At 47.5% G+C, this 26,667-nt stretch overlaps 1 protein-coding gene across 1 annotated transcript; it reads right to left on the reverse strand.

Moving 5' to 3' along the window:
- Nucleotides 1-496: 496 nt before the first annotated feature.
- On the reverse strand, nt 497-26,256 carry UBE2D2 (ubiquitin conjugating enzyme E2 D2). The gene is made up of 7 exons (XM_036391495.2): nt 25,909-26,256; nt 17,179-17,242; nt 13,623-13,654; nt 13,455-13,532; nt 13,261-13,366; nt 3,694-3,787; nt 497-2,154 (listed from the first exon to the last, which is right to left on the reverse strand). Exons 1-7 carry the CDS (start codon nt 25,930-25,932, stop codon nt 2,109-2,111), a joined length of 444 nt encoding a protein of 147 aa, XP_036247388.1. The 5' UTR covers nt 25,933-26,256; the 3' UTR covers nt 497-2,108.
- Nucleotides 26,257-26,667: the final 411 nt, after the last annotated feature.

Below are 26,667 nucleotides of genomic sequence, written 5' to 3' on the forward strand. Positions count from 1 at the left end.
TCATTCTTGGGTGGCTCAGTAGCAAAGCAGTTAGAGAGAATCCCCCCAGACTGTTCACAGTCAGTGCAGCCCCTTCCCTGCACTTCTCAGTGAGCCCAAGGAAAATCACAGGAGGGCAACTCCACCATGGCCAAGGTGAACTGGGGAGTCCAGCAGGAGCACAACAGGTCAGGAGAGGCAAGGCCATGGATCCAGGCTGCCACCAACCCCAGCCACACCAGCAGCCACCGACTTACACTCCAGTCTGGATGCCACAGGTGTTATCCAGGGTCACAGGCTGCTTCCCAGACACCCTGTGGGTAACACGAGTTCCAGGTGACCCAAGCTGAGCTTGCAGCCCTGCAATCTCTCCCCTTCCCCTGTGACCCTACAGTGTCCCTCAGGCAGGACAGTGGCCACGTGCTCCCTTCCTTCTCCAGAGCAGCAGAGGGACACAGCTCCCTGCAGGAGGGCTCACACCTGCCCAGCACCAGAGAGATGAGACAAGAGGAACAGATTTAGACCAAAAGCAGTGGACATTTATTCCTCGTTTGTGCAAGAGTGTCAAGATGCATTTGGGAATGGCTGGGACAGACCCTGTGGCTGGAGAGCCAGCGGCTCCAGCCTCTCCTGCCCGATGGCTTGGGTTACAATTCTACTAAGAGGAGATAAACTTGCAGACTCACCTACTGTCACACCAACGATGCTGGCAAATACACTTGTATACAAAGAAAAGTTTCAAACTACATTTTTTTCACTAGATTCAAGTGAAGACTTTGTTCCAAAAAAAAAAAAAAAAAAAGAAAAAAAAAGACACATACAAGTACAATTTAAAACTGTATGAACATTTGCAAATGTTTAGTGCAAAGTAATTATGTAAAAGCTACATTTTATGAAAGTTTGTGCTGATGTGTTTGGTAGGTTTTTTTCTTTTTTTACCCTTTTACATCCATTTTTTTAGTTACATAAGGTTTCACTTACCTACAGTACATATGCATTGTGTTAGGTCCCATGCAAGTGGGAGTAATACCATCAGGCTTTGTAAAATGTCACTCTGATTCGCATTTAGTAAACTGCTTATTTGGTTTAACAGTCAAGTTCCTGGCACACTACACATCCTGATTTCATCTAAGTGCTCAAGCTCCTGTTTGCCTCTTCAGGTGCCTTGTGTGATGCAAACCAAACTGCTTCACGACTTCAGCCCAAAAAGTTTTTTTTTTAGAGAAATCCACTGTTAGTTTAAGCCTGTAACAAACTGCTCTGAAAATTAAAAGCCTATTCACACAAAGTTATATGTAATGACTGTAGTAATCAGTTTATTACACAGATTAATTCATTCTTGAACGTACAAGCTCCAGGGGAGCAGTTGGGTCTTTAAATACACACAAGTTTTCTGTCATATGGATTTTTGTTTTTTTACCCTTACATCCAGAAAGACCTAAGCAGTTAAAAAACTTAAGAAAAATAAGAGCTATTAGCTAGGTATTAACTGAGAAACCACATACAAACCAAAAAAAGTATGAAGGGAGGGAGAGAGTTGAAACAAATCAACATCACTTGATGCACTAATAGCTCCAATCCATTTAAATGGTGACCGGTTAAACTTAGACCTTAAACACAGGATGTGGGTACAGTTTCTCATTGGTCATAACATTTACCTAAGGTGTAGGTCCTTCAGAATAAAATGAATACAGAAACAGCTTCAAGTTCTTCACCTTGCTTTTCATAACTGTTATGAGTTTAAAAGGATTCCACTTAAAATCCTTCACGGATCAGCAACACTGTCCCTAGAAAATCTGAAACCCACCAGAACTCTCCCCATTCCCATTTGATTTCCCAATTTAACTCAGCAAGGAATGCTTTTAGGCTCACAAAGTTATGACTGAAGAACCAGCTTTTCACACACACACTTCTCTGCTAGGAGTCAATGTTGGTACGGGGAAATACAGTATTTCTAGTTTGTTGTTCCAAGTATGTACAACACGCAGCACTGCTGTATCAGGTAAACATGTGCACAGGGGAAGATGAGGCGTGGGCTCATAGAAAGCAGTCAAATGGAAATCAAAAGGACTTTCTCTTTCAGAGTTCCCCTATCTTTATTTGTAGAGGTTATCCAATAATTTCTTTAATTACATCGCATACTTCTGAGTCCATTCCCGAGCTATTCTGTTGTACCTGTATGTATAAAAAGAGGATTTATTTAACATGGCATCTGCACAGTATTTCAGCTCCACCACTCTAGTCTACACATGGCATGAAATCACAGTGCTATCATCAGTTTGTAAAACTGAAGAGCAAAATTAAACATTAAGCAAACAAGGGAAACAAGAAAGCCCACAGTGCTTCATGGAAAAGAAGTTCCTGGTGGTATTTACAACAGGAATGTGAGATCTTTGTGATTGGAGACACAAACTGGAGCCACAGCAGGGCTGAAGGGAAAGGATTTTCAGGAAGGCTTTATCTGTGCCTCCCCCAGCCCCATCTGCTGTGTCCCTGGGGAAACTCTTACTGTAGGGTTTCACTTGGTCATTGTGGAAAACGGATTAACATGTTCCCCCATCTCCTGCTTCCCTGCAAAGTTAAGCCCAGTACCTGCCATCAACTCATCTGCTAAACCCCAACAGCCTCATTTCTTCCTACACATTTGGCTATTTTGATGGCTGTCAGGAGACAATGATTTGTCCATCAGAATCTTTTTATTCTAAAGGCACAATATATTAAATTCCCAAGAAATCTGTAGCTTTTGCAGCCAAATACTCTTTACAGCCAGAGGAAGCTGAGGATACTTGTGTAAACAAAGCACTTGTGTGATTAACTGCACTGCTAAAAGCTTCTTTTTGACAACAGAAGGCAAGTTGTTCATGTTCCACAGAATTTGCAGAGTAAGACACAGCCTGAAATTCCCTACAGTTATGTACACCAAGTTGGTTTGGTGTTGGAATTTAGTCTGTAGACAATGTTCTTTAGCTTAAACAATCTGACAATCCACTCCTAACTAACTCTCTCCTTCATATCACTGCTCAGAGATTACCCAAGGAGCAATCCTTCTGTTTAAACCCAAAATTTACTTCCCTGTTTTTGTAAAAGACAGGAAGGATTTCTGCACACTTAAACGTGCAGATAATCATTGCTGATTGTGTATCCAAATGTGCTGCTGGTCTTGCAGCTCTCAAAACCAGGATGCATAAACTTCTCTAGCACAGCTCCTCAAGTGTGCAGTAGAAGAAGCAAATCTGTGGACTATTTTCCCTTCCCTGATCAGGTCTGGAAGGGAATAGTGAGATAGAAGTGTTTACAACACTCAACTGTTAAAGTGCTTGTTAGCACTGAAATTTCTCTGTGCTTGCTGGAGAGTCCTCCTGCCCCACTTCTACACCACTGGTTCTTCCCTTGTGTTGTAGAGTGAAGGTAAAGCAGGGAGTTTGTTATTTCTTTGGATGACTCCAGACCCAGAGCTGCCATTGAATATTCTCCCGTTGGAGAAACTTGCTCTCCCTCTGGTGGTTACATGGGATTAAAGCAGCTCAGATGGTGGTAAAGATCCCAGGAAAAAAAAAAAAAAACAACAAAAATCTCTAAGAAGACCACAGAGCTGTGATGTGCCTTTTTTCACTCTCACTCTTTTCCAAGAAGCAGTTTGTCCCAGTTCCCCTTCAGTGTGTAAGTGTGGATGCTGCCCTGTGAAATCCCATGGGTTTTGGTTTCCATACTCACTTTTCTCTATCTGTTTTGTAGATCCGTGCAATCTCAGGCACTAAAGGATCATCTGGATTGGGATCACACAACAGAGAACAGATGGACAAAAGTACTAAGGAGAGAAAAGAGACACTGAATTAGTTCCAGGACAGCTGAGAACACCTGCACCAGTCAGCCCATGCACCTTCCTCCAGCCAGCAGCATCAGCAGCATTTATTTAAGTTTGGTGGGAGCACCAATCCCAGGTAACTCAGCTGAGTGATTTTGAATACACTCCTTTTACCAGTGAACTACACAACTTTTCACAGGCACAGTATCACAGTGAGTAACCTCCTGGACAGGTCTAGCCAGCAGCAGCCTTAAACCACAAGGCAGAAGTGTTCTGCCTGAGCCTGGTACCTGAGAGTTCTCTGGGAAAACATCCTTGCTTTTGCACCTGAAATTCAACTGTTCCCTAAAGCAGCCACCTCACTGTTGCATGACTTGGAGAAGCATTAATCAAAAGTCAAACAGCAGAGTAGTCCAGCTGAAATGAAGGAAGCAAGGGCTGTTCACAGCTACTTAAGAATCACAGAATGGTTTGGGATGGGAGGGACCTTGAAGCTCATCTTGTTCAAACCCCTGCCATGGGCACAGGTTGCTCCAAGCCCCATCCAACCTGGCCCTGAATATCTTTTAAAATTTAAAGTTTAAAAATAAGCTGCTCTTGCAGTGAATTGAAAGGCTTAATTATTTTCTAAGCATAAAGAAAGCTGAGATGGATTTAGTGTAGAAGAGCATCCAAAATGACCCAAGAATGCCCAGCTCCTTGCACTTCCATGGATCACAGAGCCCCAGAATGTGAGTGTTTCACTCTAAATACAGAGTGGATGTATCCCAGAAGGCAGAGTGACAACCCTCATCCATACAAGGAGCCAGGACACTGCTGCAAAGCCACAGATAGCACATGGACATTCCTACACTCACTGCACAGGAGAAGGGAGGAAGTTCTAAGCAAACATATTGGGACAACACTACACCAGGCATGGCAGGGACATCTTGCCCCACTCCTGAAAATGCCAAACATTCCCTTCTCTCAGCCTGTTTGGATCAAACAGTGCCACTCCATATGTCCCATCACCAATTGCAGCAAAGCAGTTGTCACAGTGCAGCCTCCAGGCAAGGTGCAGATGACAAGAGTGAGGAGTTTGAAGACACTAAACACAAATCTGCTCCAATTCCCATCACTTGCAGGAGGCAGAGCTATCTATGAAAAATGAAAGGAAACAGCATGCAGCCCATAAAAACAACAAAGGCTTTAAGATAGGTTAAAGGAGGGCCACAAAAGAGATCACAGAATGGCTTGGGTTGGAAGGCCCTTCAAAGTCCATCTCATTCCACCCCTCTGCCATGGGCAGGGACACCTCCCACTAGCCCAGGTTGCTCCAAGCTCTGCCTAACCTGGCCTTGGACACTTCCAGGGATGGGGCAACACAGCTGCTCTGGGCACCCTGTGCCAGGGCCTCACCACACTCCAGAGAGAAGATGGAAACAAGTCTGATACTCAGCTTTTTTTCAAGTGGGACAAGAGTGAAAGCTTCCCTTAGGTCTGAACTGCACAAGTTGCTCAGCATTGTGAGCACCAAGACCCCACAAAGCCACTTGGTTCAGTTTTCCCACCTGTTTCTGTAGACCCTTCACTAAGGAATTATCAATTCCCAGTTCAAAGCTTCTAAACCAAGTTTGACAATAAACCAGTCTTGGTTTGGGAGAACATATTTCTTCTTCTAGAAAAAGGAGCAAACCTCTTCTCCCTTTCCCCAGTTTGTCACAGTGCACTTGTGAGAGTGAAGAGCTTCATGATTCTCCACCATCAGCTGACACAGGGCCCATTTACTGAGCTCCCTCTCAGCTCAGAGAGTGCAGGAGCTCTGCAGAAGCCACTGCTGCTGTCCTGCTGTCCCTCAGCAAGGCAGCACACTGAGCACCTGTAGCACAGGTCCAGCACCAGCTCTTTTCCTCCCTTTACTAAATCAAGTCAAGGCCATGTTAGTTTTCAATGGGAACACCTCTGCCCCCTCACACTGCTCAGTCAGTGCAGTTTGAAAACAGCTGTTTCTCCAGTCATTTTCCTGTAGCTCATTTCTTTCTGTCAGACTCCACTGCTCTGGTCACTGAAGTTTCTGTTTCTTCAGCTGTAGGATGAGCAAGGCAGCTCTAATCTGTCCCCTGCCCTCACCAGAAGACACAGGAAATCCAATCAAAAGTTTTCTGGTTGTAACTACTCCCTCCAGTTTTATCTCATCACAGTCCTTTAAAACCCCAAGGACTTTTTTGAACACACAGTGGCTCAGCCTTCATCAGCAGAACCACACTGCAGGTCTGTGCACTGCTCTCTGCCCACCCTCACACCCCTTCTAACACCCAGCAGTTCACTTTGCAGTATCACCCCAAAAACACTGAATAAAAATGGACACAATTATTTGGCTTCAAGCTGGACTGCCACATTCAGCTGCTTTGATTTATTTTTCTAAGTCTTCATTATTGCAAATTATTCTCATTACACTCACTCTTGCTGGTGACTTCACATCATTCCCCTTTTATCTGTACAGCCACAGCAAAAACAGCATTTTTAACTCAACTGGTTTAATTTCAATATCCTGCTGAACCCAGCTATTTGTCCAAAATCAATTCTGCAAGTTTCTCCCAAGGCTTTCCACTAGAACACTGCACATGCACGTGTTTTAGAACAACATACAGAAAAATCCCTTGGAAAAGGCACCACCTCAAATTTTCTAGTGCAAGGGGAAAGGGGAAGCAATCCTTACAGATGTCAGCTGTGTACCAGAGCTCTTTGATGCATCAGATAATGAGTTAAACCAACACCATAGAATAAGAGACTCACCAGGCCTCCTCCCTCTGCAATCAAGTATTAGTGCAATGAATTCCACAGCAAAGCATTGACATTTTCTAGTCAAATGACTACAACATTACTAGCAGACAGTAAAAAGAGCATTCCCCAAGAATTGTGGAACCACAGAATGAGGCTGAATAATTACACGAGGCAGGTAAGTGACACCTCACACCTGAACATCCTGCATGGCCATGGGCAAAGCATGATCAGCTTGGCAGAATCCCTTCAAGTCCCTCCTGGCAGGGAGGTACCTCAAGTGTGCACTCTCTGAATTCAAGTCTGGATTCTTCTCAGTAATAGCAAAATAAATTTTACTTGCCATTGACTCAAGGGATTCATCCCTTGAAATAACTCTGTACAGAATTATTTCTCATAACTCTTAGCTGTCAGAGCTGTCCAGCCACTAAGCAACTTAAACCACTGTCACTTTCAAGCTTCTTTTCACTTGGAAATTGGTTTTGCTTTGTTTTATTTCACCAACCAGGCAGGCTACTGACCTCCAACCCTTCAACTACACTCCCCATCTATCTCTGCAGACAACAGAGAGAATTTATTCTTCCTGCTGCCATGGACTGGCACAGACTCCTCAACACCAAGGAGCTGGGAGAACCAAACTCATCAAGCAGAAGGGCTGCTAACAAAGTGCTTCTAGAAAATGGGCTCAGCTTCCCCACAGAGCAATGACAGAAATGCATTCTCACCAGGCACAATGATCACTGAACACTTCAGACTGCTTGAGTACCATGCAAAACAAGCCCACCAGTGTAACACTGCACAACTGAGATCCAGGTTCCCTCTGCAAGACTTTCCTTTATAAAGCATGTAACGCTGAAATTCATAGGCAATGTTTCTCCAGGCAGCTCCTCTGTGCAGAAAATCGTCACAGTGACAGTGTGTCAACAAGAGCAGCTCCAGTTCCCCCCTGCACAGTCCAGCTCAGCAGCTGCCCTGCTGTGCTCTCACCACCAAGGTCAGCTCACCACCCTCCATGGGCATCTGCACCTCCCTGGCTCTGTCCCACCTCACACTGAGCAGATGTGGATGCAAATCCCACAGGTAAATTTCATGGCTGGGTTTCCTCTGCTATCAACAGCTCAGCCATTACTCAGGACAGTCCATGGTGTCAGCTCTCCACAGGTCCTTCCAGCAATAGGCAAATGAGCAGGGCAGAACACAATTTAAAGCCCATCTGGCTACTGGAACATCCCAATCTAGGTGTGTTAAAGCTCCTGGAACTCAGGAGGTGAAGACATTCATAAAAAGCAGCTGATCCTCATCTTCCAAAACACAAACCCCAAATCACTGACCTGGTCTGCAAAGCCTGACAGGTCCAACACCCACCACTCCAGCCACTCCCCTGACACAGGGCACCAACCACTACACATCCTGCTGCTTAAGTCTAGCTGGAATTCCAAACAAACTTGCTCCAGTAAAGCACTCATCCATGGGGCATTTCAGAGTGAGGAAAAGCAGCTGAGGAGCCATGGAATCTCCAGCTGAATTCACAGGAGGGAGATAAATGGCACTTCTATTTCCAAAGTAATGAGCTCCCCAGAAGAAACAGCTGGTGTGTTCTGATCCAACTGCTGGTTGGTGCAGTTACTGCCCTCCAAAAGGAACCAATTTAGAATCCATCTAGGAGTAAAGGTCCATCTCTAAGCAGGCACAGACACTGCACCAACAAAGTGTTTGTTACAGCACCAAGAAGGTGCTGAGATGGTTGCTCTGCATGCCAGGCTGTCAGGACAGCAGATGACACTCAGCTCTGCAGCCTGCTGGAGTCACGCCAGAGAGCAGTTGGATAAAGCAGGGAAGCATCAGTCCCTGGCCATCGTGAGTTCACAGCAAAGGCAGCAGTGCATCCCACCTGCTCTGTCCTGGGGAATGACAAACACTGTGCCAGGGCTTTCCAAGCAAAGTGATTTGTCCCCTCCTGGAGAGCAGGCCATGGGCTCTGGCAGACAGTGCTGTGCTCCTGGCCCAGCCCAGTTTCTGAGTGGAAAAGTAACCATTTGTCAGCACAGGTTTGACTGAGCCTGGTAGGCTGGGAGACACCTCTGCCAGCACAAATGGGAGCTCTGGACATGCCAGGCTGCTGAGGAATTCTTCATTCCATTCTGAAGGGTTTATCCAGCTGTCCTGCCTGGCAGCCTCCACATCAAGGTTCACTGCTACTTCCATCTCTGCTCCTTACAGGAGTCAGGTTTTTTCCTCATTTTGGGGAATATTCTCCTATACAATCACTGTTTTTGAGTTTCAGGCCCCAAACCCTTGAAACTTGAGATGGGTAGTTGTTAAAGCTTTATCAGTACTGACAGATGTTAAGCTTGCAGCATTCAGCACTGGAAACACCACTGAGCAACAGGTTCAAATGCCTGGCTCCTGACTATGAACAGGCAAGATGCAGCCAAATAAATGAAAGGAACTCTGGCCTCTGCTTGAGTTAAACCCTATTTGTTAACCACAACCGCATTTCCAGCTCCTCCAGCCATCTTCCCCAGCTTTACAGGAAGTGTATGTTTAAATCTGAGCAGCTTAAACTTCTGCCTTTAAAGCAACTTGCATTCCTGCTAAGTCAGTTCAACAATTTCTGGTGACAAAAGAAGAAAAGTTAAGCATTGCCCAGTGCATCCCAGACTGGTTGAGGCTGGAAGGGACCTCTGGAGACCATCTTGTCTCAAGCAGAGCCACCTAAGACAGGCTGTCCATGACAATGTCCAGGGGCTTTGCAGTATCTCTGAGGTGGGACAGCCCACAGCCTCCCAAGGCAAGCTGTGCTGGTGCTCAGCATCCTCACAGTAAAACTACAACTTCAAATGTTTCCTGCTGTTCAGAGACCTTCCTGTGCTTCAGCTTGTGCCCACTGTCTCTTGTCCTGTCACTGGGCACCACTGAGAAGAGTCTGGCTCTGTCATCTCCACATCCTCCCTTCAAGTATTTCCAGACACTGGTAAGATCCCCCTGAAGCTCTTCTCCAGGCTGAGCAGTCCCAGCTCTCAGCCTGTCCTCACAAGGGGAGATGCTCCAGTCCCTCCATGGCAATCCTGGCCCCTCACTGGGCTCTCTCCATTACATCCACCCTGGACAATGCTCCAGGCACAGCTTCAGCAGCACCAACAGAGGGACAGGATCACAGCCCTGCTGGCACCACTCCTCCTAGCACAGCCCTCTCTGGAGCAAGGACAGCTCCTGGGAAGCTGCACAAGTGGCTCATAAGCTGCACAAGTGGCTGCACATAAAAGTGGGCATTTCCCTCAGAACCCTCACTCAGCACAGCTGGAGATTGACCCATGCTCTGTGACAAAGCCACCCCCAGTTATGTGGGTAAAGCTACAATGGGCAAACTAAAAGCCAAGATAACCAGAACCCAACTCCTGATTTTGAAAATGACACTGTGCATGTCCAGTTCAATCTCTCAGTGCTATTACTTCCAACAAGTCTTAGTGAAGTGATTCATGAAGAGCAACATCACAGAAATCCTCACTGCACCAGGCATGGAGGTCTGGACAGTGGGAGCTGAAGTCCTGCATGAATGAGGGTGAGGTTTCTCACTGCAGGACCCTCAGCACACTCACAAAGGCTCCATGATTTATTCCTTACAAAACATGGGCAGAAGTTTTGTTACAGAACATAGGGATGAGACTGCAGATTAGTCCAACCTTTACTGCACAAGTGCTTTAGTTCAGGATTAACTCTTGCACAGTCACTTGCCAAATTCAAGAGAAAGAGTGTTTCCCCCCAAAATGGCTGAGAATAGCTGTAATAATGTTAAAGCACTTCATATTCTCCTGTTTCAGGCAATAGGGATTCTTATTTATGCAGACTTGGAGATAATGTTTTTAATTTAAGCCTACACATTCTGCTTGAGCATTGGAGTTCAAATTACCCACCATGGTGTGGTTAAGAAGATATTTTGAGGTTATTTATTCTCCAGTATGCATTCTTGAGGGAACATTGAGTTCAGAATTACTAATATAAGCAAGGTGGCTGTTGTACTGAGACAGTCACTGCTGTTCTCCCAAGTTTTAACAAAACTGTAGGAGGGACAGAACAAAACCCCAAAATGCCAATCACTTCCATCATAACCACAATTTTTATTAAATTGCTTACAGAGGGCTGGCTCTAGAGTGTGAGGAGCCAAGACCCCAACCTTTACCACTGAACTGGAATGATTAAGTAGCACTGCTATGATTTTTCAGTCTTTCCACCAGAAAGTGGCACTTTTAACCCACAGCAAGTCAGTGCACACCCCTTCCCCTCTCTCCTTGCAGGTTAAGGTGAAAAACATCTTCATGTAGCACACATTACCAGTGAGCTGCTGACAGTGCTGCCTCCCAGCTGCCTCAGGAGGAAGCTGTATATGATAAGCTCTTTCCTACAAAGACTGTTTCTACTCTTCCCAGATGTCTCAATCAGTAGGAAGTACATTTTTTCATAGCTGCACTCTCTGCTTACAGATTTTAAATTTAAACAGCTTGCTCCCAGTAGCATCCAATTTAAAGAGTGGCACAATTTGGGAAATGCTCTCAGAAATCTACACTACAAATAATAAATTGATGCTTTGGAAGAGGTATGAGCTTAATGTTGAATGTTCTAAGTCTTATTATTCACCTCAAATTACCTAAATCCAACAATTTTTCCTGCTAACAACACATTCATTCTTTGATAAGGCTGATCAGTTACTAGAAAGCTGAAACATCCCTGAAGTCCGTCACAACACACTCTAATCTGACTGAACACAAGATTTCAACCCCAAAAGACCCAAATTGCCTTTGTGGACTTTATCTCCATTTGTTCAAGATGGGAACAGTTCTCCTAAGTATCAGCTCTCTGCTTCTGAAGTCTGCCTTTTGACAGCACATCCCTGTGATTATGAGGCAAGTACTCCTATAAAGCCACCCCTAGGAATTGGCTTTGTTGTTTTAATTCCTTCAGTAAATGCAGCCCAAGGGAGCTGGGAGAAGATTTTCTCCCAGGTTAGAGCAGTGTGGTTGTTGTGCTGGGTGCAGCAGTGAGAAATGATCAGCACTCAGAGCCCCCTAAACCCAGGAGGGAGGGAGAGGGGCACTGGAAGGGGCAGGGGCACAGGAACAGCCACCCTGATCCCATGGCTTATTCCAGCTGAGCCACAAGGATATAGTTTGAAAAGGATAAGAAAAAAAAAAAGAGTTCAAAGCAGAAGACAGAGGGAGATTGAAATGTTAAAGCATATTGCAAATGTATTTGGGCAGTAAAATTAACACTAGGATGTATTTTCTGAGTGATTAAAGCTGACAGCCTGGAGCAGCCTCTTAAATTCTTGCCCCATCTTCTCCCAATTGTCCTAATTCCAATCTATCTTCCAGTATTTTCAATCATGCTGTCTATCACCCCACCACCCATCTGGTCACTTCAGATTCCCTAAAACAATACAGCATTTTCTCCAGTTAAGCAGCAATTAAATCAAACCAGACCAGACATCAGTGCTTGGGGCTAATTTGGTGCTTCTGAGAGCAGCCAGTACTGACTGAGAGTACTTGTAAGGAAACTGCAGCAACCTGACAATCATTTTTTCTTCATTGACACCATTTTTTCAGTTCTTTCAAGACTTTGAGCCTTGTGCCCAAGCAGATTCACTTCTGACAAGAGACAAGGAGATACTGGTTTGGCTTTCCATCTGCTTCTGCAAATGCCTTTAGGTGGCCAGAGAAGGTGGGAACTTCTGTGGGTTCAGGGAAAGGCAGACAGTGCTGATGTCCAAGGGATGTACCAGGATCACCTGTCTGAACCAGAAAGTGCCTGGGAACATCACATGTAGCTGGAGAGAAGGACAGGCAACAGGAGAGCAGGGACACTGTGAAGGACAATGTAATCAATGTGACAACTGCAGCATTTGATTACAAGGACAGTGTAGCTGCAGAACAGAAGAGTCAAGACATGATCATGCACAGGGTAGACTCCAAATATTCCTCAACAGCCATGGCTACACCTACAAGCTTGATCTACAGTTTGTAAATCTACAGTTTCAATAACCAAAAAAAAAAATCCAGCCTGTGTCTCCTTTCTAGATGTTTAAAGCCTCCTATTTATATTAAATATAAATACTGCTTTACCAGGCAAAGGCTAAATTCCAGCGCCCCACAAGCTAACACAGTTCACAGGGACCAAGATGCTATTAGCTAATTATTTTGGATTGTTCAAGCTAGGCAAGTTTTAACCATGTTTCACTAGTCCACCCTGGAAGTTCTGTTAAAAAATTACCAACATGGAGTTCTGATGCTCCCTTGAAAGAGAAATTCTTTTTAATATGACAAATAATTAGCAACTTCACTGTTTTTTTTAAAGCCACAGCTGCTCCCTTACATATTTTACTCTGGACATATCTTGAACATTAAAATCTTCCACTGTCACACACTAGGTTTTATTTTATATTTTAGCTGAAGTGTTCTGAGGTGAGGTGGCAGGAGTATGTACTCAGTGTAGTAAAACTTATCTGATCCACTGGCAAAGCTGAGGAGTCTCCCCATGGCCACAGGGAGGCTGGGTGTCCTGAGCATGCCATGCTCAGGAATTGGCTGCAAGCTCCATGGAGAGTCACAGGACAGAAGCAGTGCCCACAGAAATGGTGGATTCCAGCAGGAATGCAGCAGTTTTTACATCCCAAATCAGTACTTCCTTTTAGCAGAGTAAAATGAAATAAGCATTGGAGGTACCTTTTGAAATAGTTAGTGCTGGGGACCACTGTGACCGTAGAATATCAAGACAAATGCTGCCATTACTGTTAATATTTGGATGATAGATTCTTGTTGTAAATGCAACCTGCAGAAGAAGGAAAATTTCAGTGTAGGCTCACAAATATGCATCACACCACATGGGAAAGGACAGATTTATGGCAGAAGCCACTCACCTTAGGTGGTTTGAAGGGATAATCTGTCGGGAAGTGAATTGTCAAGAAAAATACTCCACCTTGATAGGGACTGTCATTCTGTTAATGAAAAAGAATCATTGCAGCTTGAGGAGTTCCTACAAGACCACCAGTCAAAAAAGCCATGAACATCAATTCTCTCATACTTACTGGTCCCATTATTGTAGCTTGCCAATGGAACACTGAAAAAGAGAGAGATTTACTTCAGTTTGGAGAAGCTCAAGTAATGATCTACTTTCTTCCAGACAAAGCAGCACAGAAAAGAAAAGTCTATTTTAAAAACAAAGCCTTGTGAAAGGCTGCAGGGAAGTGAGCCAAGGAATTAAAGAGAGACAGAGTGAAGCACTCCATACTCTGCAGTCCTCACTCCAGGATTGCTTTGGTACTACACACATGTCCTGCAAAAATCCCATGACAATAAAAATCTACAATTTTTCAGGCTCAAAATTGTGAGTTTATACTTTGCAATTTCTAATGAATCAGCACCCATGACTGCCCTCTTCAAGCCAGCTACAGCAAAGCTCCAGGATGAACTCACAACTGCTCTCCTACTCAGACCTGTGACACATGGAAGAGAAATCCAGGCTCTGTGTGAACCAAACCAGTGCTGTCCTCACAACATTGAAGCATCATCTCCACAGAGGCCTCAAGATTCCACTAAAGCAGCAGAAAGAACTGTCCTAAGAAAATGCAGGAATGATAGTCTGCCCCATACTTGGAGCAGGATGTGCCAGGACACACTTCAGGTTAATCCTCACTTGTGTGCATCTGCCCAAGAGAACTTTCACCTGGTAACACAGAGGATCTGTGAAGAATGTTGCTGTGCTGGAAAGGAAAACAGTCAAAGCTGATAAATCTATGGGAGGCACACTGGGGAGCTCTCAGGGTTCCTGTGTCTCCACAGGCTTCAGTGCAAAGAGCACCAGCCAAGGAAATTATTTGTGAATTAAGACTATGGAAGCTTCCCTCAGCACAGATGTCACCTTCACAGCACCTTCAGAACTGGGGAGTTGTAGATGATGGCAGGAAAGAAGGAAGTCTCCAAGAGAGGAGCTGAAGCCACGTGGAAGGGGCTGTGCCTCACTGGCACCTGGTGCCCCCAGCTGTCAGGACTGCCAAAAGCAGGAGTGGTACTACCTGTTCTCATCTAGCACAAGCAGCTTTTAATTACACATGGTACAGGCACTACAGCTCAGAATGATCTCATACAAGGAAGGAGGAAAAAAGCAGAGTGGGAGTAGCTCTGCAAGGCCAGGGGAGAAGACTGTTGGGTTGGAACAGGTTTGTTTTAATCTACTCCTACATTTCTACAGGAATGTGTAACTTTCTATACACTTCAGCACTGCTGAGTAGCTCAGAAATGATTCAGAAAGACCTTAGCAGCTCATTTTTTCCTTTTAAAAAGGATACCTGAGCTTAGAGTTCTCAGCTCTAACAGAGAGAGAGGATTTCACTACTTAAATATTCACTCTCTCAGGAGCCTGGCTTTGAGAAACTCTGCATCCAATGAAGAATTAGGAAACCAAGACAGCAGCTCACATATAGCATTCACCCATCTTCAAGGGGTTCAGTTTCCCAGGAGCTCCCTGTCACCTGCAGCAGGACAGGGAGAAACATGGAGGAGAGGACAAAGGGGCAGCAGAAATCCCACAGGAGATTGCAGCCAATCCAAACAAAACCAGTAAAAATCTCACAGATCCTGATGAGATTCACTGTGGTTGCTCTGCAGAGTCACCACTGAAAAGAGAACCTCAACAAACTATTTTCTTAAACCCAACAAAACCCCAGAAATAAAAACATATCCACAGGCAATCTCAACTTTTGGAAAGCTAGAAGGGAGGTTTGTGTTTCTTCCCACTCAATGCCCACCCCAGACCTGGCTGCTTGTTTAACCTAAGCTTTAAATCCTGGTAACATCCAGGACAAGTCTGGTGAATGCAGAGATGGATTTGTCATGCAGAACTTATTCCAACTGATTCTTTCCTTTGCAATCAGCCAAACAGAGGTGTTTACAGAGGCAGAGGCTGTTGGCTTTCAGTAGGTAAGCACAGGTACATGTTGGAAAAGGCTAAGCCACTGGAAGCACACCAACATCATCCAGTCCCCAGCACATTTCCAAAACACAGGCCAGAGGTGGGTGGAAGAAAGCTCAAACTACATTGCCAAGAAAATCCCATTCCTATAGTTCACAAGGCAGAACAGCCCTTCACTTTGTGAGGTCCATGAAGCCCAGGGATGAGAAGCTTCCAGCTGGGGACAGTTTGTATCAGCTGGAACAGCCACAGGAGAGCACTCTGCAAGCACAGCATGTCCTGAACTCTGGGAAATGTCGTTCTGACAAGGCAGCTGCAGCAGACCTGGAGCACAGAGACCTGGGAGAAGGCACCTTTCTCTTGCTGCCACTGCTATCCACTTACACACATCCAAATTGTGGCTCTCAAGAACAAAAGGCTTTCATTAGAGGTCTTTCAGAAAGGTGGCACCAGGAGAACTGAATAGTACTTTAAAGCTTTCTGTATCAGGAGTAACTTTCCATTCTCAGCCTTCACCAACTTCAGTTACCACCTCCTCTGCCAGACAATCGTCATCACCTTTGATAAGGCTTTGGAAAACACTAAGTGGTTTATCATGGCACAAATCACACTTTCTAATTTAAGGAAATAAAAGCCTCTGACTGGCTCCCCATCTTAGTAATTTCTTGTCTATGAAACTACAAACCTCTTTGAAATACTGTTTGGAAAGCAGAAATAGGTTGTGAAGTAACTACTGCTAAACACCCTCAAAACCAAGCTGGGCTTCCACTCATTTGAAAGAGCTGCTGAACAGGAACATTCCCACTAATTTCGGTATTTTCACCCTCAGGTTTCAAGTGCTTTTTTTTTAAATGTAGCCCTACATTTCTACAGGAATGTGTAACTTTCTGCACACTTCAGCACTGCTGAGTAGCTCAGAAATAATTCAGAAAGATCTTGGCATCGTTTTTTCATTTTAGAAAGGATACCTGAGAGCTCTCAGCACAGAGAAGGAGGGTTTCCCTGCTTCCCTGTCCCCTCTCTCAGGAGCACGGATGCTTTGCTGACATCACTTGTCAGACCACACTGCACAGGGAATTCAGTGTGTGCTGTTTAGGGGGACTGCAGTCACAGCTGCCAAGGGCTCTCTAGGAGCCTTTTCCACTGTCAGAGCTGCTACAGAAAAGAATGTGAGCACAGAACAGAGCAACAACTCCCAGTCACACCCCAGGTGAACAGACCTGAACAGCAAGGCCAAGAAGATTGTCTGAGGCTGTCCCTTACACAGGACCTGGCAGGGCATGCTGATTTGAGCCCAGTTTTCAGACACCAGGTATAGTTTAGATATCTGAGTTCAGAAGGCTGCGGGCAGCTGCTTGTTGGTTTGACCACAGATCTCCTGAGGTTTCCTAACACCATTCCCCAGGAGAATTCCAGAACAGTTAATTGAAAAGGTGTAATTTAAGATGTGCATTGAGTTGCCCAATCAATAGAGTGGGAATAACACCACTGGCACACAAGGAAGATGTAAGAGATAGAGAAGAGCAGCAAATTTAAGATCAGGAGGTAGAATATTATCTAGTACTCTAAAAGAAACAGAAGGATTCTCCTTGCTGAGGAACTGGACATCCCATTTCAGAAGGAAAAGGAAAAACATGGCAGAGGGCAGGTGCTTGCTGAGAGCAGATACTCACTGTCATCCCCGACAGGCCCTGCTGAACACTGTGCTGGAGGATCACGTGCCAGGTCGTTCAACTCCTAAAAAACAGGAAGAGTTTGTTTCACTTCATTTCAAAAACAACCATGTCATTGCTCAAAGGCTGCTAGGGGCACTCTGGCAGCACCACAGAACTAATAACCAGGACTCTGAAAAGTCAAGTTGCATCTTAAACCCAGGAGACACAGCTGGCAGAGGCCTCAGTGACCTGTCCAGCTCCAGAGCCCTAAGCCACAGCAATCCCCAGGTCATAGGGGCTGCCAGCTCTGCCTGCACTGGCCCAAACCATGACCAAGGTACTGCATCTTCCACCAGCCCTGGGTCACTGAGAGATAAGATGGCCTCAAGCCAACAACTCTCAGTATCAGCCTTATTTTATTCCCTCAGCTGTAACAGTGGCAGTGCTGCTCCAGCTCCAGTGATCCAGTTTATCACCTCCACAGCCAGCCTGCAGCACACACAGCTCCCATACCCTGGGGCTGTTTCACCTCCACACGTACACATCAGTGACCGTGGCTGGAGTGGAATAAAACACAAGGCCTGCCATGCCCACACACCTCACTGAAATCCCCCACTTTTCAGTGCCTGTGTCAGTCAAATTCTCCTCTGAAGAAATCCTATTATGAGTCTGAACAGGGTGAGTAACTCACAGTACAGCTGAACTATATTCTTTTGCTTCAGTTTGAAGCAAAATTTCAGCACAGTTCAGAGAGTTACTGTTACCAGTAATTCACACCAGCCATTTGCTCAGGAAGTGGATGTTTGGTGGAAAGTGCAAACAGAGTAAGACTTTGAAGTCAAACTTTACCTGCTCCATTTCTGGCTCAGTCACTGACCTGCTTTGCATGATAGGCCTGAACATATCACCATTTTTCTCTGTGAACTCAGTCTAGAAAGCTGAACACACACCAGATAAGGATTACAACTATTATCTAGTGCTCAGGAAACACTCCCATGCTGTCCCTGGTCCTTTTGTGTTCAGCTTTTCACCTCTCAGAACAGTCCAAACTGGAGTCTCCATACCAGGCTTTTGGCAGACAAAATACATAAGTACAATGATTAAGACAAGCTGATTGCAGGAATGGAAGAAAATTTGCCATTTAATGGCCTTTTGTTATTTACAGGCAGTGATTAAGCTTTTGAACAGATGATCTCTGGGAGTTCCAGCTTCTACTTCCCAGGAACTGGGAGGCCACCACTAACCAAACCCACAAGACACAAATGTTGCCTCACATCAAACACCTGAATCTCTGGAGTTCCCCCTCCAGATGCAGAGCCCCAGAAAACCTCACAGCTCCTGACACAAGTTTGGGGGTTGCCCTCAGCAGCGTCCAGCTTCTAAAGAGCCCTGCTGGAAGCCTCCTTGACTTGAACCAGACTATGGAAGCTTTTCTAGTGCTCCTGCTGGGCTTTTTCCACTTGGTGTTCAGTATGGACATGGACAGGAACAGACACTGAGCACGCAGCACCTGCTGAAGAGCCTTCTCCCTCCTGGAGGGGGAGAGAGCCTCACCAAGTGTCCTCCAAAGACACAAAGCCCTTTGGAGTGGTTCCAGCACCCTGAACCACCAGGGCAGCACAGGAACGTGCAGAAACCTACACACACCTTCCTCAGGGGCTGTCCAGTCATGGCCACCAAGAATGAACTGAGTCCACACACAACAGGCAGGAAAATTTTAAAAGAGCAATGACAGCAATGTACCTACTCTTTCTAAAGTTGTATGGAGTACAGTCCACTTCCAAACAATACTGGACTCTGATTTTCTGGAAAAAAATATTTAATGCCATCGTATTCAAAACCCAAAATACACAATTAAAAAAAAATACTCCTTACCACTTCTCATCCCATTTTATGCACCAATACTACACATCCACATGACCCAGAAGGTACAGCTGTAAGAACCCATGTTTTCCATGCATGACCACAACCTACCATGGATATTTATGAACACACAACATGCACCTTCCCTGCTATAAAAGGGAAATAGTTACAAACATGAGCTTGGGCACACATTTTACCAGTTAGCAGAATACACAGCTCCAGAGCTGCCCTGACACTCCCCCTACACCCTGCTGCCCAAATGCACCAACCACTTCAAACTGCACATAAGAGGGACCACAAGGTAAATCCCCAAGGCCACAGAGGCAGCAGTGAAGGTCAGGTGGTAGCAGTTTCTCATCAAAATACTATTTCATTCTCTACACACTCAGTTCCAGAGAGATTTCTGAGTTTTCTGAAGCCCTGAGTATTATCTCAGTAGAAAGTGATGACTTACAACAACCACTTGTACCACTTGTCTCAGTGACAAGGTGGCATTTTAGGTTCTGCTCCATAAATTCATGGAGTGAAACATCACAGATTAAAAGGTTTATGTAAAAACCAGTGTGTAAGTTCCTTCTGCTTAGAGTATTGCACCAACTCTCAATACAAGCCCCTGCAGCACAAAACTTCCCAAATTTTGTAGAACAGCTTGGAGAACGAGTTCAGCTCCTCCCCTTTACCCCTCAAGACTCTTCTGGAGTGCAGGCACCAGCTGCTTCTGCCTACAGGAGAGGCAAACACAGCCCTGGATTTCCTGGCAGGGCACAGATCAGCCCTTTAACACGCCCTGCCAAGGCCTTCCAGCTGCTCTAAGACTCCCTGTACACCTGCAGAGCCAAGTTCAGGAGCAGGAAGGGAGCAGCTCATGACTGGTAGCACAGAGAGGAGCATCCCCAGCTGCTGCACAGAGCCAGGCACCTGTGCCAGAGGCTGCTCTGCCTTCTGCAGGCTCCTGTGCAGCTCCTGAGGTATCAGGAGCATGACACCAGACCCAGCAAGGTCCTGGCTTCCAGCTGCTGCTGAGGGACTCTGAGAACCAGCTGGTTTCTGTGACTCAGAACAAATGACCCTGGAGTTCCATAAAACTGGAACTCATAACACATGGAGGATTCAGTTACAGGCTGGTATCATCTACAACCTGAGGTACTGGATCCCAAGTTGCCAAGCCCACTGTTTTTTCCTGTGATCCAGGAAGTCCTGCTGGTCCATGAGAAAGACTGACCTTGACCACACTGATAGAAAGCCAAAACCTGAAGAAAGCCATAGCAGTTTCCACTCCAGACAGTTTTTGATCCTTAAGTACATGCAGGTTTTGCTTCAGGAATTTACAAGCAGCCTTTAGATCAAGTTCCAGTCTGAGTTACTCAGCTCCCAGGGCTGCCTCACCCTGAGCTGGCTTTCCAGCTGAAGGCATCTTACAGAACTTTAAGTTTCTGTCATCTCCCCTAAGGAAAATATCCCTGGGGCTGGGGCCACTGCTGTGGATCCTACCATTAACCTGACCCATCTCACAACTCTTAATGAGTCCCTTAGCAAAAATGAGGAAGTGGAAGAACATCACAAAGCAAGGTTCAAGGTGTCCTGCCTAAAGGCCAAGCTGAACAAAACTACTACCATTAAATCCACACAGGAGATACCCTAAAAGCTACAAAAATCTCACAAGAAACTGACATTTAGGCTCCAAAACCCAATTTAATCATGATCTTAAGTTCCCAACAAACCAATCCCCACTAAGAGGTTCCAGGAAAGCATTTTAAGGAAGATGGAATGTGCTTTTACCACAGATCCCCCAGCTGTGCTTCCCAAGTCATGACAGGCACCAGCTGCCACGAGGCCTCGAGGCTCACAGGTAAAGCAGCAGCACCAGCCCTGCTCAGCCCCACACACCCTCAGCCCTACCCTGCTCCTGTTCTGCTTCCAGGAGTGGTACAGTGCCTTTAGAACATACCTCAATGCAGGCATCCACCAACTGCACAAAAAGCTTTCAAAAAACTCAAACACAAATGGTTTAAGTCTTATAAGTTTAACCCTGCACACGTTTCAAGTTATAATTATCAACTCCAAAGACATTTGTTAGTGAAGTTCCAATTTACTCCTCTAGACAACAAATCCCTCCCCAGCCTAACACACTCCTGGTAAAACCTGCTCTGGCCAAAAGATAAGACTAGTTTTAAGGATTAATTTAATGCTAATACAGCCTTCAGTAAGAATAACCAACATAACTGGCAACATCAAGAAGCCAATCAGGCAAGTAAAGAGCCAGCTTTTTTTTTTTTTTTTTTACAAGCCAGCTCCAGCAATTTTTCTAAGCCCTGGGATACAGCAGAGCTCCTCAAATCCACTCCAACACACTATATGTATTCCTCTGGATTATCCAAAGTCCTCTTAGCTTGAACTCCACGGGCTTTCCACTCTGCTCCAGTCTGAGCTGCTTTCACATTGTACTTTACTGAGAGACCACATTAGCTTGATTATAAACCTAATTTCTGCCTCAGGTTGCTGCTTGTAAGTGAAATAAGCTTTTCATTTGCCTTTAGCAAGTTTATTTGCCTGAAGCCCCTGAACCCTTCAGCAACAGGCAGTGTAGGGAGAGGTTACAAAATCCTGACTTATGTAACCAAAAAGGAACTCGTAGCCACTTTAGCCATGAATTGTTCCCAGCTCCCAACAGAGTAAAGCAATGGGGAATGAGGGCCAAAGTCGAATTGATCACACCCTGCCTCACCTCAGGACCATGGCACAGAGGAGCTGCCAGATCCCTGTGCAGGGCCAGCAGGGTGGGAAGAGCCATGCCCCTTCCCTGGGCCAGCAGCATCTCCCTGCCAGGTGCCAGAGCTGTACCAGAGGCATTTCCCCCAGCTCTGTTCCTCACCTGCCCAGCAGCACTGGGCAGGAGGCAGTGCCACCCACGTGCACCAAGGTCAGACCAACAGTTCCCTACAGTGTCCACAGGTGCTCTCCCACCCACAGGGCTGTCATTCCAGAGCATCTGCCACTACAATTCACAGAAGCATTTTAATCCTATTGACAAAAACTGCTTTTGCAATGCTTGAAGCTGCTCAGATCCCCCAACTCTGACTCTTCACAAGACTCTGCAAAAGTCAGAAGGCAAGTGAGCAGCATGAGAAATCATGAAACACAGCTACAGCCAAAGTACATGCTATAAACAAGCTCTGATGTAACTATCACCTTTCTTTTTTATTTTTTTTTTCCAAAGCCTGAACAGGAAGAAGACCAAAGCAATGTGTAACTTCCTCCTGGTGTAGAATGTGAGTATCAAAACACCTCTCTAGCTAACAGAAGCTGCAGCAGCATTCTCTGTACACAAGCTCTCCAACACAGATGGGCTGTGCTGGCAGCTCCACGCACTCAGCGAGAGGCCCAGCGGAAGAACCCAGTTGCTCCCACTGGCTGCTGTACAGAACTGGCAGCACAGAAATAACACCAGCTCTGCTCAGCACAGGTAGCACAAACACAACTCTGACCACCAAGGCTGCTCTGCACCCTTGTCCCCACACATCCCACTGCTCCTCTGGGCACAAGTGATGCCCAAGCATCTCTGGACTGCAGGACTACAGCAAGGACTACCCCTCTCTTCCACAGCTACACAGGAACAGCACTATGGAATTCAGTTTAGCTCGCTGGTTTTTGTGCCTGTACATTATAAGCAGTAGTAATCCCCAATTCCTCTGCTACAGAAAGTGTTTTACTTGAGCAGGGCTCGAGCACAGCTGCTGCTTTCCCTTCCCCCTCACCCCTCACCCGCCCATCACACAGGGGAACCCTGCAAGACAATGAGCTAACCTTTTCCTTGCTTTCCATTCAAAGAACTCCAAACGGTGCCCTAGTTATCCACTTAGAGGTATTGCATTCCCTAAAGATCAGCAACACAGATGGGGATGGGGCTGAATCCAAAAGGTTTTGGCTTAAACCTTAAAATGGAAGGCCCTCCTGTACATCCCTCCCATCCTGCCCTTGGATTGCTTCACACTGCTTTTCTTATAAAATACATCTGGAATAAAATAGACCATTTTTACATATATATAAAAATACCAATTCAATTACTGGGCAGGAAGGACTCACCCTGGCAGTATTGCTTACACTTGTCACAAGGAAAGATTTCAAGTTTCAGACCCATGATCCAATAAAAGCACCCAAACAAGAATTTGGAGCCTCAGTGCCCGAAATACTGTGGTGAGTAACACAGGCAGCAATCTGAGAGCAGGTCTCACCCAGCCTGAGCTCTTTAGGAGCATCTGCTTAGAGAACAGCTGCTGCTGTGTGCACACATGTTACCCCAGCTCGAGCCTCTGCACAATCCCCAGAGCAACTGTGCCACCAGTGACAGACTGGGACAGACCCTGCAGGTTCCTGGGCTGCCTCACAGGCCAGCAACAACACGGGCTCGCTGCTTGTTCTGCCCCCTCGCAGCCGAGTTCAACATACAAGAGGCCATTTCAGGTAACACTGTATCAAACCTTCACTCTTGGGATTTTCTCCTTTCCAAGTTCTCAGCCCTGTGTTATCCGAGGACATAAAAATTTTGACAAAAATCTCCTAGAAAGCCTTTGTGGCTCAGTAAAAACCCCAACTGCCAAGAGCAAGAGCCAGTGGCCAGACTGGGCCGTGCACACTGATATACCATGACTGATAACACCCTTATAAAACAGCCAAAGCAGCAGTTTTCTCTGCCATCGTGTCTCTGTGCTCGAGTCCACTGGGATTATTCCTACTCAATCCACATTCTGCAGGCTTCTGCTCCTGCCACAAGCTGCAGCAGCAAAGGTCAGAACCTGGCTGTCCCCTCGTTATCCTGACAGAGACGGCCACTGCACCCTCCCAGAGACCACAACAAGCCCGAGATGATGATAGGAGCACTCTGCAGGAGGTTTAAAATAGCCCGAGAGAGCGTAAACAGCCAGCCATGATTACCGAAGCACTTACACCGAAACACCCACAGCAGCTCCGAGGGCTCCTTCAGCCTGTAGCTTCACGCCCATCCAACTTCCAAAGCATCTGGGCTGCTACAACAGGCAGATTGATTTCCCTCCCCATACGCTGTTTAGTGGAAATGCTGCCTCCAGCCCCAGCATCTCCCTCTCCTCCACAGCCACCACACTCACTCCACTGAAACTCTCTTTGCAGAGCTCACACAAAACTGCTTTGGTGATGGTCTTGCTACTTCCCAAGGCTTTGAAGACTCTCACAGCCCTACACAGTCCCCATTATCTCTCAGGGTTCTTTATGTTGAAAAGCAGCATGAGGAGTCAGTCCACAAGCACCCAACGTTAACAAAGACTCCACACATCCAGCTTTTCTGCTGTCACAAACCAGCCTGGAAATGCAAGTGCTCTCACAATGTTGACTCCCGACCCTCAGCATGCACTGAACCACAACCAAGCAGCTTTCCTGATTTACCTCACCCAAGATTCACCTCCCCACAACAGCCCTGCACTATGTGTGTCCAGCCCCCCCACAGCCACATTTACCCTATTTAGCATCCACTGCTGTCCCCCAGGCCTATGAACCCACTGCTGAGGAGTAAGAGCTCTTCCAAAGCACCTGTGGGCACACAAACACCGTGGAAGAGTTTCCACAATGCCCTGAGGACCACTAAAGTAAGGGACAGAACACTTGCAGAGAAGCAAGACTCAGCTGGAACACAGTTTCTTTATGTAACTCACTACCAGATCCACAGCTGGAAAATCCAACAGTCTAAAATCACACTCCAAACACCTCCCTTCCCAGGGCTACCTATTCCACAAGCATAAGCAAGGCTTCAAGCTCTCTTCCATTTTCTTCTCCACCTGAGCTTTAACCTGATCAGTAGGACACATGAAGCTTCACAAAGCCTCAAGGTAACCTACAACCAAAGCAGAAATGTTAACACAGACCCAACACTACACACAAAACTAAACAGGGCTACAGAGTGAGCTATGAGGTGGTGGGTTTACAGCTGGTTCTAGGTAAAAAATAATTTACATCGTGATCAAGAGGAGAAACACTATGGAAGGGCTGTTTGCTACACCTGAACCTTGTACAGACTCCAAACTGACAGCTACACGTTTTGCAGGGAAAAGGATAAAAACTCCCTGCCTGAGTCACCAAGGTAATACAAGTGGACTGCAATTACCGTCGAGGGTTTTTTCCTGGTAAAAGACAGTCATGGATCAAGCAAACATTGTCCTAAGACGGCAATGGACTGGGCAGCAGTGTTTTTCCAAAAAGCCAGGACACGGAGCACGGCGCAGCTCCCGCTCCAGGAGAAGGCAAGCTCGCAGCTCTCCCTACCAGCCTGCGGGATGACTCAGGCTGTAGAACAGCGCTGGCTCCATTAAAAGAACAAACCACACTGCTGTATGACAGGTTTAGTGCGCTCAGCTGCCCGACACCGCGATCCTTGTCGCTGCTGAAGGAGGCAGAGGAGCCCTTGGCCACGGGGCTCCGAGACGAGCCACGCCGGAACTTCCAGCGCGGGCCACGCTGCGCTCCTCGGGGCGCCTTCCTCCGGCCGGGCCGGGCCGGGCCGGGCCCCCGCGGAGCCGCAGCAGCTGCCGGGGCCGCCGCCACCTCCGGCCCGGCCCCGCCGCCGGCGCCCCCTCGCGGTCCCGGCTCGGGGGCCACGTTGCTCCAGAGGGGCCCGGCCGCGGTGAGCCCCGCGGGCAGGCCCGGCCAGGCCCCCCTCGAACAAAGCGGCCGCGGCCCCCGGGAGCGGCCCCAGCGCTGCCGCCCGGCCCGAGCCCCGCGGGAGGGAACCCGGGCGGGCCCGGCCCGGCTCGGCCTGCCCGCCCCCCCCACTACAGGCCCGGGGCCGGGCCGGGTTATATAAGGCGAACGGGCCGGGGGGAGCGGGGCCGTGCGGGGCCGGGCCGGCTCGGCCCTTACCTTGTGGATTCTCTTCAGCGCCATTGTGTGCGCGAGGCGGCGGCAGGAGGGGCGCGGGCGGAGGGAGGGGGCGGCCCGCGGGACTATTTGCGAGGGGAGGGGGGGAGGAGGAGGAGCGCGGAGGTGGCGGCTGCGCGGGGAGGGGACGGGGAGGGACGAAGCGAGCGGAGGGGCGGGAGGGGACCGGGGCCCCCCGGGGCGGCGGGGCCGGGGCCTGGCCGGTGTCGGGCGATGGCGGCCGCGGGCTCAGCGCTGCCGCAGCTCCTCCGTTCCCTCCGCCGCCGCCGCTTTATGCGCTGCCTCCGCGCCGTCCGCAGCGGATCACTCCGCCACGCCGCCGCCGCCGCTGCCCCCGGGCACCGCTCCGGTTCCCGGGGCGGAGACACCGCCGTGGCGGGGAGGGGAAGGAAGGGAGAGGCCAGGACAGGAGCGGCGGGAGGAGGAGGAGGAGCGGGAGGGGGAGGAGAGGGCGAGGCGCTGCGGGGACTATTTGTCGTGCCGGCCGCCGTGCAGAACTCTCCAGAAGGGGGAGGGGGAGCGCGCGGAAGGATACGGCAGCGGCGTGAGAGCGCGCGCGCGCGAGGCGGCAGCCGCGGCGCGTGACGCCACAGCACGTTCTCTCGCGAGAAGACGGGACGGGAAAAAGTCCCGGCCGAGCCGGCCCCGAGACTGAGGGGACGGGACCGGCCTGAGGGGACCGGACGGGTTCGGGAGGGCAGGACTGGCCTGAGCTCCCCCCGGCCCGAGTTCTCCACCTCC

The sequence above is a fragment of the Molothrus ater genome, chromosome 15 (genome assembly GCF_012460135.2).
Source record: "Molothrus ater isolate BHLD 08-10-18 breed brown headed cowbird chromosome 15, BPBGC_Mater_1.1, whole genome shotgun sequence".
In the NCBI taxonomy this organism is placed as follows: domain Eukaryota; kingdom Metazoa; phylum Chordata; class Aves; order Passeriformes; family Icteridae; genus Molothrus; species Molothrus ater.

Excerpts from the sequence above, each read along its gene's own strand:
- UBE2D2 (XM_036391495.2), bottom strand. The coding sequence starts at position 25,932 with ATGGCGCTGAAGAGAATCCACAAG. Across the intron at positions 13,533-13,622 it reads AAGCTACAATAATGGGACCA|AATGACAGTCCCTATCAAGG; the intron begins GTAAGTATGAGA and ends TTTCATTAACAG. Across the intron at positions 13,367-13,454 it reads ATCCCTTCAAACCACCTAAG|GTTGCATTTACAACAAGAAT; the intron begins GTGAGTGGCTTC and ends CTTCTTCTGCAG.